At 59.6% G+C, this 15,591-nt stretch overlaps 2 protein-coding genes across 3 annotated transcripts; one reads left to right on the forward strand and one right to left on the reverse strand.

The window, feature by feature from the left end:
• Positions 1-426: 426 nt before the first annotated feature.
• Positions 427-5,055, reverse strand: LHFPL5 (LHFPL tetraspan subfamily member 5). Of its 2 annotated transcripts, XM_040085789.2 has the most exons (5): positions 4,689-4,967; positions 4,500-4,607; positions 1,756-1,992; positions 1,006-1,047; positions 427-742 (listed from the first exon to the last, which is right to left on the reverse strand). In XM_040085789.2, exons 1-4 carry the CDS (start codon positions 4,909-4,911, stop codon positions 1,031-1,033), a joined length of 585 nt encoding a protein of 194 aa, XP_039941723.1. In that variant the 5' UTR covers positions 4,912-4,967; the 3' UTR covers positions 427-742; positions 1,006-1,030. The 2 variants fall into 2 exon arrangements, with proteins under 2 accessions (XP_039941723.1, XP_039941722.1); XM_040085788.2 differs by having other exon boundaries at positions 4,500-5,055.
• Positions 5,056-6,233: 1,178 nt separating this feature from the next.
• Positions 6,234-7,794, forward strand: CLPS (colipase). Its single transcript, XM_040085684.2, has 3 exons — positions 6,234-6,865; positions 7,341-7,463; positions 7,543-7,794. The coding sequence occupies exons 1-3, from the start codon at positions 6,770-6,772 to the stop codon at positions 7,678-7,680; spliced, it is 357 nt and encodes a 118-aa protein (XP_039941618.1). The 5' UTR covers positions 6,234-6,769; the 3' UTR covers positions 7,681-7,794.
• The last annotated feature ends 7,797 nt before the right edge of the window (positions 7,795-15,591 follow it).

A 15,591-nucleotide genomic window follows, 5' to 3' on the forward strand; every position in this document is an offset into this window, starting at 1 on the left:
CCCATTTTTAGAGGGAAGCATAAAATGATAATGCAGATTGATTTGGGGTTCTGACCAGGTAAAAGCTGCTTTGTCTTCTGCAGAAATAGGCTGTGCAAAGGGTGGGTGTTGGATGGGATGGGAGATGATGGCTAAATCAGATTAATTGGGTGGTGCAGGGACTTGTTGCTGATTGCCACTATCTGTGCTTTGCCTGCTGCAGCCCAGCACGCTTGTTTCTGGTTTTGCTGTTTGATTTTCTTTGTTTTCCCCAGAAAAGTGCCCCTTTCCAGAGGTTGTGTTCGGTTATTGTTGCCCAGAGCAGGAAACTGATTCATGGCTCAGCTGGGCATTGGCCTGTCATGGTATTTTTCCAGTAAAAAGCCAACCTGGGATATGGCAGAGGTTTCTTCTGCCCTCAGGAGATGAGCACAAAACCCAAACCACTGATATTTTGGTGGTGTTTTGTTGTTTTTTTTTTTTTAATTCAGAACTAATCTCCTTGAAATAAGGTGTACAAACCCCCCCAAAAAGCAGCAAATCGCCATCCTTCCCCTCTTGTCCTTCTTGCTGATGGTCTCAGAAAAACTTCAATGTCCCTTTTGGGCTCTTCCCACCAAATAAGCTCCACAAGAGCTGTGAGCCAAGAGCGGCCCCATGGATGAAAAAAGCTGTAGAAAATCCACAGAATTTGGTAAGTTTGAGCTTCCTAGAAGAGTCACTTCAAAGAAAAGTGCTGATGGAAGAAGAGCTCTGGATGACCCTGGGAACAGAAAGAGTAAGTCAGTTGTTGGGAAGTGGAGTATGACTTCCAATTTGATGCTTGTTTGATTCTTTGCACTTGGCAAGGGTTTGTGCTTTCCCAGTGTTGGGAGGCAAAGCAAAGATTATTTCTTCTTTAACCACAAAATAAAACCAAATGTGACTCCAGCACCAAAATCAGCTGTCAATGCTTAGGTAATCAGAATACAACAGTGGCATCGTGGATGCTGGGAATAGTAAAAATCTGTGTGGGTTATCACTTACGTGGTGAGCAGCTCTGTCAGTCCTGTCAGTCATTTCCCTCTTCTGTGAAACAAAAAGAGAATTGCTGAGTTAGTGTGTAACACTGAAAGGATGGGTGTGTTTTGCAGGCTTGTTTTCAAAGGGAAATATGTTTAAAACAAGATGATGAGAAAGCCCCAGAGGCCTGAGAAGGATAATCTGGGTCAATTTGGGCTCCTGCCTTGTTCTCCATCTCTACAGAGCTGTGTGTGGCTGTGGCAGGGATGAATCCACCCCCCATCCACCCCAGCAACAGCAATGACCTTGATGCTTTAAGTTTTAGCTTTCATATTTTCCAGATTCTGCCCTGCATTGGTACATGACTCTGAACTTTGTATAAACTGGGAGCGAGTTCTCCTCACAGCTCAGTCACACAAAACCTTTCCCAGCCCCAGAACCAAGGACTGCAAACAACAGCGAATTGAGGAGAGCAAACCGCGAGGGTGGGACTGCATCACCTCAAGCTGTAATTGCACAATTAACCCCAATCTGTAAATGGACCAAAACTCACAAAAATGGGAAAACTCATGCCCAGTCATCCATCCTGGGTGGAACCACAGCCAGGCTCTTGTACTGCTCAAGGAGTATCCTTTGAAGGCCTTTCAATAAACCCCTACTTTATTCCTTTAACCCTGCCTGGCCTCTGTTCCAGACCCCTCTCAAGGCAGAGATGTTTCCCCCCCACCCTGTGGAGCTGAAACGCTGCCCCAGGAGCGACCCCACCGCCCTCACCTTTATCCTCCACTTTGAAATCCGAGGGCAGGAGGTTGTCCTGCCGGTTGCCCAGCACGAAGGCCAGGAAGGAGAGGATGAGGGCGTCCAGGATGCCGATGATGCACAGGATGTAGGCCCAGCGCACGGTGCAGGCGCCCAGCGTGTATTTGTCGGTTTTGTCGCCGCACATTCGCCTCACCTCGCTAGAGTCCCAGCCGTCGGGGTAGATCAGGCAGCCGATCATCAGCCCCGTAGCTGCAGGGGGACATGAGTGCTCCTGAGCTGATGATGGTGCCCAAAGATTTTTAGCTTTTTTTTACGTTTTACAGAAGCTCGTAGCTTGGTAGGTTGCTGTAGCTTCTCGTCTTTTTCCTATCTTTCTTCCTTACCTTTAGGAACAATAAGCTGAGCTTGTAAACCAATTCCTAAATATTGCTTAGTCTTACTCCAAGAGGAGAACCAGCTTCAAGAGCATTCTGTTCTCCAACCAAAATCTGTACCAGACATAACGAAAGTGAGGCAAGAGAAACCTCTGGACTGCTTCCAGAGGGTCAGGACCTCAGGAATTATTAGCTACCCAACTAACCTTTTAATTGTATGATAGGTGTACTAATCTACCAACCTTATAAAAAGTTGTACAATTACTACACCACGTGAACTTTTCGCCACGTTGTTCACCTGCAAGCTTTCAACTAAAGGTTTGCTTTTGTATTCACTCCAATTGGCAAGATGAATTCTATTTTCCAGGCATCAATACCCAAGTGGAGAGAGCGGCTGGAGGAGCAAACATCATGCTACAAATCCATCGGACTTGTCCCTTGAAAGGCGCCGTGGTTGCTCATCCCTGTGGGCTCTGCTCTGCTCCAGAGGCAGGGAGGAGCAGGAGCAGGATAGGATCAGGATCCCGCTGTTCTGCCTTCCCACGAGCCAAGGACGTGCTGCACCAGCATCTCCTGTCGCGGCGTTGCTCAGGCAACGTCTCCGCTCCCTCTGCACAGAGCCCTGGCCGTGCCACTCCAAGGAAATATCTTCTCCAGACAAAACGGGAATGGTTCAGTCGGTGTGAGATGGACACCCCGGCCTGGCGGCTGATTCCAGCTCAGTGTTTGCTAAGGCAGAGCTGCCGTCAGCAGCAGCTTTGTGGGCAGATTAATTCTGCTCGTTCAGCTGTGATGGTTCCAGCAGCAGCTCCTGCTGTGGCTGCTCTCAGAGCTCACACACCACCTCGAGAGCTGCTCCAGCCTGGCCCTGGGGTCCCCAGGACCCCACCTCCGCAGCTTTGCCACGGCAGCTGCACCATCCCCGGCGCCAGCAGGCTGCTGAAGGGCAGCTCCTGCCCCAAAATCTCAGAAGTGCCTTTTTCCCCCTCTCAGAGAAATTATATTTACTGGACAAGAACAATGACCGGGCTTGGGCTGAGCTCATATGATTAACAAAACCCCTTCACACGCTCCACTCTTACGTTGGAAGTAACAGGTGCAGAGGTGAGGCAGCCCCTGGCTCCTCTCACACGAGAAACAACCTCGTGGTGGACGAGCAGATGTTTGTCCCTGCCCCTCATGGCCACCTGCAGCCTCCTTAAATGCACCTTGCCCCACACCACTGCCCCTTCTGGGGCATTGGCCTTGTCCTTTGCCAAGGTTTTCTTCTCCCTTGGCTTGGGGAAAAGCCAGCAGTGAGGTGAGCAGGGAGCTTCCTTGGTCCGCAGAGAGGATTTCTCTTTGTGGAAAAGCAGTTGGTTAAATCTTCCCTGTAACTAACAGAGAAACGGGGAAAGTGGGAAAGAAATAATTTCTGTGCAGTTGTGCCCTGGCGCAGAGCAAAGGCCACAAAGTGGATCTTCTCTCAGCCTGCCCACTTTTTAAAATAATTCCTCAAATGCAGCAGCAGCTGTACATCTGACCAGAACAGCCTGTGACAATTTTCTCTTCCCCCACTCAGAACAACAACAAAAAAACCCGTAAAAACCCCAACTACCACAGCAAAGCTTTTTTCTCTGCTCCTGCTCCCCAGGAGGCTGAGCTGCCCCAAGCTTCTTATCTAAATCTTTAGCTGGGAGCTGAAGAATCCCCGCTGCCTCCTCCCACGGGTGTCCGCGGGGCTGTGGCCAGGGCTCCCATGAATGATTCAGGAGCAAACAAAGCTCCGGGTCGGGTTTCAGCTGAGGCTCCCATCAAACGCAGGAGCTTGGGTTACCAGGTGTCTCAGGTGCCTTGGGGGAGAGATGGGGACAGGCTGGAGAACCACAGGGATGAGCAGCAAAGTGAGGAAATGCGGGTGATGCCGCCAAATCGGGCAGTCAGTCCCTTCCTCGTGCATCATCTTCCTCCTGCGTTATTCCCTGAGCTCAGGGAGTTTCTACAATGGCCCAGTAAACGCCATCGCTGTTAATTCCTGCAGGATCCCAAGCACAGGAGAGCGCTCTGTGCCCTGGGGGGGATTTTTGGTGCTCTCGAACTGATCCCCCGCAGCCTCCCTGCGCCTGGGCAGCAGCTCCCCGAGGAAACTGAGGCCGCAAGGTTCTGCAGCAGCACCCGGGGAAGCATCGCCCGACACGCGGCGGCTCTGCTGCGTCCCAGCCGCTCTGGAAGGAGGTTTTTACTAAAAACTCCGCTCTGGTAACCAAGTGAGGGGGAGCAAACGGCACGGAGGTGACACCGGGGTCTCTTAGCTGGCCAAACCCCCGGCCCCAGCAGCGGAAAGGGAAAAGGTTCGGCCCTGGGCAGCCCCCCGCTCCCCCGCATCTCCCCAGCCCCGCTCACCCGCTGCCAGCTGCATCCAGGCGCAGACTTTGTAAACGGTGGCCGCGTTGCAGAAGAAGAAGAGGCTGAAGCAGAGGATGGTGCCGATGATGAGGAAGGTGGAGATGCCTACGAAGAACATGGCAGTTTTGAAGGCACTGGAGGGGATGGTGCCGAAGTCCAGGGGGCTGCCCTTGCAGATGAGCTCACCGGTGAGCGCGTTGCCGATGCAGTAGGAGAAGAGGCCGAAGTAGCCGGCCTGCGGCGTGTCGATGCTGTCGCCGATCCAGTAGGGCTGGATGAAGGTCACCACCATCAGGATGGAGAAGCAGAGCGTGAAGAGGGCCCAGAGCACCCCCATGGCCCGCGCATTCCGCACGTAGTTGGTGTGGTAGATCCGAGCCGCCTCCTGCGCCGGCAGCAGCTTGGACATGGCGGGGGCAGCGGCTCCGGCCCCGCTCCGGCTCCGGCTCCGGCCCCGGCCCCACTCCGGCCCCGCTCCGGCCCCGGCCCCGCTCCGGCCCCGGCCCCGCTCCGGCCCCGGCCCTGCTCCGGCCCCGGCCCTGCTCCGGCCCCGCTCCGGCTCCGGCTCCGGCCCCGGCCCCCGCTCCGTGCCCCGGCCCCGGCCCCGCTCCGGCCCCGCCCGGCGGCAGCGGGGGCGGCGAGCGGCTCCGGCAGCGGCGGGACCGCCCCGGGGGGCGGCGGCGAGACCTCCTCCCACCCCCGCCCAGCCCGGGGGGACTCGGGAGGAGCCGGAGCGACCCCGCTCCCGCAGCCGGGGCGGGCGGTGCCTTCGGGATGCGCTGTCGGGATGCGCTCCCGGGATGCTCCCCGAACGAGCCCCGTGTGCCTGGGATGCTCTCTCGGGATGCACCCTTCGCCTCCTTCGTGCGGCCCGGGATAACCCGAATATCCCCGGTGTGCACCCCGCGGTGTGCCCTGGGATGCCCGCTGTGCCCTGCAGTGCGCTCAGGGGAGCGCTCTGTCCCCCGCTGTGCCCGCAGAAACGCCCTGGGCTGTGCCACGCACACCCGGGACGTGTGTCAGGGCGTGCCCGAGCTGCGTGTGCCCCCGGATGTGCCACACGCCCCGGGCTGCGCGTTGGGATGAGACCCAGGATGTGCCTTGACCCCCAGCGCGCGCCCCACGATGTGCCAGGGGCTGTGCCGCCGCCCCCAGGGTCTCACCGGGCTCTGCCGTGTGCCCTGTGATGTGTCCCAAATTCTGTGCCCCCTCCCCAGCCGGTGTCACCAGGGTCTTCCCACACTGGCAAGGAGCACAAAAGCTGCTGCGTCACTGGGGTGGGGGCTGCAGGCAGGGAGGGGACATCCCCACAGCCCCAGTGCGGGGAGGGAAATGGCTCCTCCTGCCAGCAGGACACACACCGGGCTGTCAGCCGGCACCGGCAGGTCCCTGCCCGAGCCCCGTGTCCTGCTGCCGGAGGGAGCATGGACAGCCCCAGGGGGCTGCAGGCACTCTGGGACCTCTCTCCAGGGGCCACATCTGCCCTGCATCCTGAGTGACAGTGTGACAGTGTGACAGTGTGACGGTCACCCAGCAGCCAGCGCCAGCCTCAGCATCACTCCTGTGGCTGTCAAAGGCCAGGGCTATGTGGCCATTAATCATGTCCAAGGACAGCCAAACCACTGAGGGCATGCAAAGCTGTGCCGTTCCCAGGGCTGCTTTCCTTTCATCAGCCACACCCCTCCAAGCACTGGAACACAGAGCAAATATTTGGCAGGGCAGACTGAAGTGCCGGTCCTTGGGCTGGAGACCTTGGTGGGCTCTGGATCCTCGCAGGGGGCTGCGCTGTCCTGCACAATACGAACTTTCTCCAGCAGGTTTCTTGGTGCCCGTGATTCCATTTGAGACACGGAGGATCTGGTGGCTTTCCCACGGAGCAGAGCTCCTGCCGTGGCAAGCAGCCCTCGCTTTGCCCGTGAGCCACCAGCAGCACCCAGCAAGGAGGGCACTCCAGAGAACTCCAGCTCCACAGCCCACTGCTGCCAGGGGGAAGCAGAGGAGGAAGGACTAGAAGCACAGAAGTGCCATTATTTTGTGCTCTCTTTGGCCAAAGGAGCTGCTTGACATTGCCAGTGGAGGTCAGACACCTGGGAACAGGACCCGGTAGCCTTGGCTGCCCAGGCATGGCTGTTTCCTTGCCCTGGGCAGTGCAGCAGTGCCCCAATGCCACGAGTTAAGGTGTGATAGGAGCAGCCCTGTCAGCTGATGGAGACAGCAGCTATAAAACCCCTGCTGGCCCCGGTGGCACAGCCACAGACAAGCCCACCATGGCCAAGGTGCTGCCTGCCTGCCTGCTCCTGGCCCTGCTGCTCCTGGCCCCGGCCCAGCCGGAGCAGCCCGAGCGAGGGCTCATCTTCAACTTGGTAAGAGAGACCGGCCCTGTCCTCGGCACAGGATGCTCCCACTGCGGCAAGGGACGCGCCTGGAGGGTTGGAGGCGTCTGCTGGGTTTTCTGGGGTTGTGAGGGAACTCGGAGCCTGGGAAATCAGCACTATAAAGGGATAGGGAACACGGAAAATGGATCAGGCTGAAGCTCTCAGCTGCCTGAGCCAGCCAGGCCTCCCACCCTGCGTGGTTCACAGGGACTGGGGAGGGGAAATGCTTTCCCTGTGGTGTCTCAGCCCCACTCCCCTGAGTCCAGCAAAAAGCACTTTGGTGGGTGGTATTTTGGGCCAGACTGAGCAAATGCTGCAGGGTGGGAGGTTGGGGCATGGGGGCAGTGGTGCTGAGGCAGAGCTGATGTCCAATGCCCACCCAAACCCCTCGGGCTCACAGCTAGGCTGAGATTAAAGGGGAACAAAGAGGGAGGTGGTGCTCAGGCCCTGCCTTGCACTGCAGGAGATCGGGGAGCTGTGCCTGCAGAGTGCCCAGTGCAAGAGCGGCTGCTGCCACCGCAAGGACGGCCTCAGCCTGGCCCGATGCGCTGCGCAGGCAGCCGAGTTCCAGGAGTGCTCCCCAAAGGTAGGTGCTTCCCTGCCCCCAGGGCTGGGCAGGGATGGGGAACGTGCCCCACCCTGCACTGAGCCCTTGCTCCCTGCAGAGCATCTATGGGGTCTACTACAAGTGTCCGTGCGAGAGAGGCTTGACCTGCAACGCCGATAAAACCATTGTGGGCTCCATCACCAACAGCAACTTCGGTGTCTGCCAGGACCCCCAGGACTCCAAGAGACAGCAATGAAGGAAGAGCCCCCCAGTGCCCCTCCGTGCTGCCCCTGCCCCTCTGTCTTTCTCACTCTCCAGAGATCCCGAGGTCTGGCTGTGGGAGAATTTGAGTAAAGAGCAGCATCTACAAGGTGGTGTTTTCACTCAACCCAACCCCCTGGGCCAGGACAGGGACAGCAGGGCCAGAAGGTCCTGGAAAAAGCCACATGGACAGGATGGCTTTGCCTGTAGTGTGTGCAATCACACAATAATCTGGGCTAGGCCAGCAGCAAGCCATGGGCTGAGCTCTGCTCAAGGGGAGATTTAAAAAGGGGTTGCAGGGCAGGGGAAGATGCAGCAGCCCCAAGATCTGAGGGAGCCGCTTGGGTCGCGCTTGCCTTGGTTTATTTCCAGCGGTGGCTGCTCTGGTTGGAAGCATTCCATGGAAAAGATTTGTTGCCAGAGAAGAGGGACTCGCAGGTGGCGTTGGAGCTGTGGGCGCTCAGGGTTGTGTGCACTTCTGTATGGCCACTCTGCAGGCGCTGGATGACCAGAGCTGGACCTCCTCCTCAGGGAGGGAGAGGCGGCTCAGCCAGGTGGGAGCTCACCCTGGAGAGGAGCCAGTGCAGCAGCAGCTCTGTGCCTTGGGAGCCCCTTGGGCAATCTCCACCAGCGCCTTGTCGAGCTCAGGCTGCAAGGAGTGCAGGAGCTTTGGGAATTCGGGATGGACCTGGAGAGTGACGGTGCTGAAGCGGCCCCAGCTGGCAGCAAGGTCCCAATCCCCTCAGCCCTGCCCTGGCAGAGCTGTGCCCCGGCAGGGTGTGATGCCCAGCTCAGGGTCAGCGGTTTTGGGCATGGGGAGGGAGCACAGATGTACCACAGCAGGGTACAGGAGGAAGAGGAGGCACCTGTCTGGCAGAGCTGGGGAAGCAGCAGGAGATGAGGGGATCATCAGAGGGGCTGTTCTTGGCTTCTCCAATGCAGATTTGAGCCCATGTTTTCCTGTCCCTGGGGCAGAGCAAGAACCAGGCACTCACAGCACCACTCCCCCTGCCCTGAGGGGAGGCCACGAAGGCTGGGGACAACCCCTGGCAGATGAGGAGGTGCTGCAGGAGACTTCCTTTTCAGGACAAGGGTGTCTGGCAGCTTGAGGATCTGCACCTGTAGAAACACCAGGGACACACCTGGGAGGGTGGCACGGCTCGGGGGAGCCCCCAGTGTTGAAGGGGAACATGGGGGGCAATGTGGGGACCTGCTGCCCCCTGCCCAGTCTGGCTCAGAGGAGCTGCAAGAGGAGAAAATTCTCACCCGGATTTTAGTTTCAAACTTGTGGCGGGTGGGGAAAGTCCGGAGGGTCTCGCTCTCGTTGCCACGGTGGTCCTGGCGAGAGGCCACGGGACCCATGTCCTCACTGGATGGGGTGGGGACAGGGGCGGGGACAGCAGCTCTGCTCCTGCAGCAGCCAGCCAGCCCCAGGGACACGGGGGACGGGGACACGGGGGACGGGGACACGGGGAGCAGGGACACGGGGGACACAGGGGACACGGGGGACACAGGGGACGGGGACACGGGGGACAGGGACACAGGGGACGGGGACACGGGGTCTCTCCCTGCATTCCCCATCTCTGCTGGATCCTCAGCCGCGCACGCTGTTCCGCACCCGTGGCAGCACCCCGGAGAAGCTGGCATTTCCTGGGGCACACACCGGGCAGCCCTGCCCGGCCTCGGCCGGGGCTTTGTGTCCTCGGGAGGGGCAGGACGAGAGCAGCGCCCGGCACCGGCACAGGGCAGCGGCACCGATCCCACAGCCCGGGGACCCCGGCCCGGCAGGGACCCCCCAACCCAGGGGCAGCGCAGCCTTGGGGGGCCCTGAAATGCCCCAGCTCTGACAGTCTCTGAGTCCTGCAGTGGGGATCCCCCTGGAAGGAGGGGGAGTGATGGTCGGGGCAGGGCAGGCAGGGCTAATCTCTGCTGCGCTTGATGCGGGGGTTTTGTGGTGTCCCCACTTTCGTGGTGTCCCCACTTTCGTGGTGTCCCCACTTTTGTGGTGTCCCCACTTTTGTGGTGTCCCCACGTTGGCAGAAGGACGATGAGGAGGCACCGGACAGGTGGGGAAGGGGGTGTCTGTGCTGAGGTGGGGGATATATAAATCACACAAACACACACACACACACACACACGCCCCGCCCCATCTCAGCCCTATATTTACTGGTGAAGCCGCAGCTTTATTTTGGCAGCTCTCGGCTGGTAAATATTGGCTTAAACCGAAACCCAGACGCCTGACTCACGGCGTCTTAACAAACACAGGAAGGGGCCCCTGGCGCGTGTGGGGTGCTGCCAGCCCTGGGGACAGGGGGACCCTCCAGCAGGGTGGGGACAGCCTCAGCTGCAAAGATGCACGCAGGGCATCCCTGCGCAGGCAGGTTTTGCTGCAGCGAGGTTCCCTCCGGGGAGACGTGCGGGACGGGGGGAAGAGGGGTTCATTGGGGTGCCCCTTCCTCCTCCCCTGCCCTGCCCAGGGGTCTCCCTGCTCGGTTGAAAAGCGGTGAGGAATGTGAGCCTGAGCGGACGCCGGGGCGCAGGGCAGCCCAAGAGCTACCCCGGCCTCACCCCCAGCAGGATTGCCCCCGCACTGTCCAAAGCCATCCCCTCCGGGTGAGCCGAGGGGTGCCCCAGGCAGCAGGGAGGTGTGTGACACGTCCCCCCGCCCCGGTGCCCCGCTCACCCCCGCCCGCCCCGGCCGCCGTTCCCCGAGGGTACAGGATGTTCTCGCTCAGCCGAGCTCCCTCTCCCCAACCTCTCCCCGCCTCTCCCCCCTTTCCGCCAGCCCTCGGCCTTCACCTCTCCTCCTCTGCGCTGCTTTAACCCTTTTTTTTGCTCCCAAACACCGCCTTTTCCTCTCCTTCTTTTTCCTCCTTCTCGATTTCTTTTTAATTTCCTCTCGGATGCTCTGGAACCGCCTCTCTGCCCGTTCCGGGGCGCCCCTGCACCCCCAGCTCGCTGCAGCTCCTGCGGGCTCCTCGCCCAACGCCCAAATTTGCGGACAACCCCCGCAAAGCCGCCCCACTCCCAGCCTTTCTGTCTCCAAGGAAAAGGGGTGGTGTGTGTCTGGGGAGGGTGCTGGGTGTTTGCTCCTGCAGCTTTCCCCCTGCGGGCAGGGAGGCTGCCAGCCCCAGCCCCGGGACGGGGGGCATTGCTTTTTTCTGGGGGGGCTGAGCCGCCCCTGGCCCCCGCGGTGGAAGGGACAGGCAGCAGCGCTGCAGCTCCAGTTTAGGGTGATTTGGGGAGGGAGAACACCGCGGGCACAATTCCTTGTTCCCCACACACTGCACACCCCGGTTTGCTGCAGGCTGGGGTGACGATGGGCCTGATCCTGCTGCAGGGTCGGGGCGCTCCTGGGGGGTGGCTCGGGGGGCACAGGGGATGCTTTGGGGCAGTGCTGGGCTGTGAAGCATCGCCCAGAGACATCTGGGAGTGCACGGAGGTGTTTGGGGGGGCACAGAGGCACCCGGGGCTCCCTGCCCGCTGCTGCCTCTGGGGTTTGCTCACCCCACAAGCCTTTACCCCGGTGGTGGTCAGGACGTGGCAAAGCCGTGGCTGGGGATCCCGGGGGGCAGTAGCTGCTCCCGGGGTGTCCCTTGGCAGGATCCAGAGGGATGAAGCACATCCCTGCAGGGTGTGGGACACCCCAGCCAGCACCGGGGGCTTGGGGAATCCCAGATCCTCGGGATTTGCCCCCACCACCCTCCTCCGGCCTGGGACACCTCCAGCTGTGCCTGCAGCAGCAAATCCTCTGAGTCATGGGGCACAATGGGGTGCGGACCCCAACTGCAGACCCCAGGGATGTGGGGGCCTGATCCTGTGACTTAGGGGTTTCCTAAATCTGGGCCAGGTTTTCACTGTCCCAAGGAGATGGCTTTGGGATGAACCTGGCCAAAGCCATCCTTCAAACTCTCTCTGGAAGAAAAGGAACCTTTCTAGCAAAAAGGAAAAAAAAAAAAAAAAAGAAAAAAAAAAATTCATGGAAAGCTCTGGTTTGCCTCTTCTTGCCAAAACCAATTGTTGATGATTTTTCACGGCTGCTTTGGCTTTGCCTTTGCCTGTGACAGAGGGAACAATGTCAGACATGCTCCTCTTTCCCCACTCTGATTTTTTTCCCCCTGAAGTTGGAAGAGGGGAAGGATCTGACTGAAGGACAGGGCAAATATCAGCCCCAGGGGCTCCCGAATCTGGCGTGAGGATCTCAGTCCTTCCTCCATCCTCAGGGCTGGCTTTGGGCCTGGAAGTGGGGTCTCTTGAAGATGTCCCCCCAGTGCTTTGGGGCTGATGACTGCCCAGCTCAGGGCAGTCGGGGAGGTCGCAGGTGGGACACGGGGGTGCAGAAGCAGCTCTGGAAACACATCCAGGCACCCCACACACCTCCACAAACCCCCGTGGTGCTGTCCACCAGGGCACAAAGTGGAAAAAATCCTCACCCTGAATAACTGGCGCTGCTGGGAGGGGCAGGAGGGGATGTTGGGCTGCATCACCCCGGGGAGAGCTCGAGGCTGGGCGCTTTACAGCAGCCAGTTTGGGGGAAGTGCTCGCTGCAGCCGGGTTCCCCCTCAGGGCGTATTTTTAGCATTTAATTCCCCGAAATGCTGTCGAGCCCCAGCTAGGGGAGCTGACCGAGGGTGAGGAGGATTCTGGGGGACACCCCCAGGACATTGATGGGGATTCACTCTGGGAGATGCTGAAAGGGTTTTGGGGGTGATTCTGGGGGGGCATGCAGGGGCTGAGGCCGGGGGGTGAGGGGGGGATATTGGCAGGGATGTGGGGGGACACGGGGGGAGTGGGGGGGATATTGGGGGGGATGATGGGGGGGGAACCTGGGAGGTGACAGGGAAACACTGGGGGGGTGTTGGGGGGATACTGGGGGGGTTTCCGGGGGGAACACTGCGGGGGGTGCAGGGGGGATATTGGAGGAGGTGCCGAGGGGATACTGGGGGGTGCCGGGGGGATACTGGGGGGTGCCGGGGCGATACTGGGGTGTTGCCAGGGGAGTTGCCGAGCCCCGGGTGGCCCTGGCCGGGTGCCCCCCCGCCGGCCCGGCGCTGAGTCAGGCTGTTCCCGGCGCTCCCGCGGCCGGTACATCGCGTCCCCACGCCGGGCGCCTGGCACAGCGCCCGCCCGGTGCAGCTCCCGGCAGGGGCACGGCCCGGTCCGGCCCCGGCGGCTCCTCCGGGCTCCCGGGCGGCGGCTCCCGGAGTGGAGAAGCTGAGACCGGGTCCGAAACTCCGGGAATTGCCGGGGGACGCTGGTCTGGGTCACGCTCTGTGCCCCCAACCCGAGGCTCTCCCCGCTCCCCGCAAGTATTGGGGTACCGAGGGGGGGAATCTCCAGGAGATTTTGGGTCTCAGATCCGTCTGGCAGGAGCATCTCCACGGCAGGGCGCAGCCTCCGCAAAGCTGAGCGTCCGCGGGGGGATCGATCCCCTCATCACCCCTGCGCCCAGCCCAGGGCAGAGGTGCCAGCTCCCACCCTGACACCCCCGGAGCGGGCCGGGGGGGGTCCCAGCCACCCCCAGCCACCCCCAGCCACCCCCAGCCACCCCCAGCCGCCTCCAGCCGTCCTCCCTCCCCGGCGGAGGCTGGTACAGTTCGTTACGTCCAGACCGGAATGTACTTTGTGTTAGAAGTGGCCACAAGCCAGGACGGCAAAGCCGGACTTTATTTATCCTCCCTGCTCCGGCCCCGCTGCCGCATCCTGCCCTTACCCGTGTGGGGCTGGATCTCCGGCAGGGCTGCGGGAGCCCTGGGCTCTGTCCTCCTCTCTGCTGCTCGTTGCCAGCAGGGAAAGGCAGCGATTTCCCCCATTTCCTCAGAAGGGAAATAATCTGGGAAAATATTCGCGTCCTTCCATCTGGTAGAAGCTGTCCCAGCGTCTGGAAGGAAGCGGCGTGGGGAAGATGGGAGCTCAGGGATGGATCCAGGCCCAGTGAAGCCTCTGGAGGGAGGTGCCCCTGTCTCGGAGGGGTTTTTTTGCAACAAGGGCCAGGATTTGGGTCACAATCTGGTGGTTTACGGAGTGGAAACGCTCTCGGAAAGATCCGGCTCTGGCCACAGTGCAGGACAGGGCAGGATCGGGATCGGGATCGGGATCAGGCCTGTGACAGAATAGGGGGGTCAGAGCTCTGGGGGTCCCCACATGTGGGGGAGTGCCTTGGCCCCTCGGCTGTTGAAGAGTCGCGGTGGGAGCCGTGAGTGCGGGCACAGAGGGGGAGGCTGCGGCAGCGCCGGCAGGGATCAGGGGGATCCCCCCGGCTGGGTCTGCCCGGGTCATCCCGCATCCCTCCCACGGGCCCTCCCGCAGGAAGGTTTGAGGGAGAATTTCGTACAGAAAACGGCTTCCCAGCCGCTCTGCGTCCCCGGGGTCGAGCGTCCTCACGCCCAGCGAGCGGTGTCACCCTCCCGCCCCATCCCCTCCGTCCCCACGGTCCGTCCATCCCTGCTGGCCGCTCCGCTGCACCTACAGCAGCGGCAGGGACACGGTGTTCTGCTCTCCGCCGCCGGTTGTGCAAGCCCTGGCCGCACCTCCCGTAAACACACAGCTTCCCACGGCCGCGGCACCCGCTCCTGCCACGCTGCGCCCCCGGTGCCAGCCGAGAACGGGGCCCTCGGAGGGCTGCGGGAAGCCAGGCTGCACAAAAATAATAAAAAAAAAAGCTGCTTTGATCCCCAAAACGGGCGGCTGTGATCTGGGTTCCGGGGGGAAGGATGGGTTTGATCGCTCCTGGGAAAGGGAGGATGCCTGTGCCTGCCCCGGGACCATCGCGTGCTGTCACACACGCGGAAAGGAAACCAAGAGAAAAGAGAAAACCCACTTCCTCCTCTCTCAAGAGATTCACTGATGTGGCTCCTCTCTGTGCAGCCAAGGTGGAGGGACTCCTCTCCTCCCCACGCTCTCGAGGCAGATTAAGGCTGGTTATTTTTAGCAGAAGACAAGGATGAACAAAAATATCCCCTGCTTTATTTTAATTTCTTTTCTCTCTCTCTCTCTCTTTCAGGAACGCTGCTCTCACCTCACACGAGGTGCTTGGGAGCCAGCAGGGCAGGTTGCCTGGCTTTGCTTCCAGACTTGCCCCAAGACTCCCCTGTCCCTTCGGGGCTGGGGCAGGACATGTGCGGCCAGCTGGAGGGCGAGGGGGAACAAGCAGTACCCCTGGCAGGCGTCACAAAGCCGAACAGGATTATTTATGGAACAGATTTCCTCCAGGTTGTGTTACAGGGGTGGGGGTGAACGGGGCAGACCCCAGCAGAGGGAGAGAGGAGGGTTTAGGACCTCTCCCCACCCAAAAAGGAAGGATGAGCTGAGGGGTCTGGCACTGGCATAGCAGTGATTTGGAAGATGTCTTTTATCTTCTAAAAAAGTAACTCTGATGATTCTTCCCCTATATATATATTTTTTCCCTATGCAAACAAACAAATTTACCATTTTTGTAGCACAAGGACAAACCATGCTGAAGCCCCTCATTGCTGCCATCGGTCCCTATGGGATTTTTCAGGGCTTAGGAGTTATCTCATGGGCCTGATGGATTTATGCTGTGGGGTTTGCTGGTACTGCAAACCCATAATATTTTAATTTTGTTTTGTAAATGAATATTTAAAGCTCTTGGAAATTTAAAGCCGGGAGGGAAATGCTTGATACCAAAGATGCAAGATTCACCTGGGTTATTTTAGAGGGGGGAAAAATTAAACGCCACGAAAATTTTGGTTTTGTTTTGTTTTTTTTTCTCTTTTCTAAAGTGGGCTTTAATTTTCACTCTGAATTTCTGATGAGTGACAGCAGTGTCTAAATTACAGCTGGGGAAATCGAACTCAGCATAAAGAGCAGACCTGTGAGAAAGCACCCACCAACGCAGCGCTGCCTTCAGCCTGGCCCTGAGGGTTTTATCGGATCAACATGTGGG

Source organism: Hirundo rustica, chromosome 24 (genome assembly GCF_015227805.2).
Source record: "Hirundo rustica isolate bHirRus1 chromosome 24, bHirRus1.pri.v3, whole genome shotgun sequence".
NCBI lineage: Eukaryota > Metazoa > Chordata > Aves > Passeriformes > Hirundinidae > Hirundo > Hirundo rustica.

What these genes read in the sequence shown, in the direction of transcription:
- LHFPL5 (XM_040085788.2), bottom strand. Translation starts at nt 4,911, where the DNA reads ATGTCCAAGCTGCTGCCGGCGCAGGAGGCGGCTCGGATCTACCACACC. An exon ending in CTGGATGCAGCTGGCAGCGG is followed by an intron (nt 1,993 to 4,499) that starts GTGAGCGGGGCT and finishes GTCCCCCTGCAG; the next exon opens with CTACGGGGCTGATGATCGGC.
- CLPS (XM_040085684.2), top strand. Translation starts at nt 6,770, where the DNA reads ATGGCCAAGGTGCTGCCTGCCTGCCTGCTCCTGGCCCTGCTGCTCCTG. An exon ending in GAGGGCTCATCTTCAACTTG is followed by an intron (nt 6,866 to 7,340) that starts GTAAGAGAGACC and finishes CTTGCACTGCAG; the next exon opens with GAGATCGGGGAGCTGTGCCT. An exon ending in TCCAGGAGTGCTCCCCAAAG is followed by an intron (nt 7,464 to 7,542) that starts GTAGGTGCTTCC and finishes TGCTCCCTGCAG; the next exon opens with AGCATCTATGGGGTCTACTA.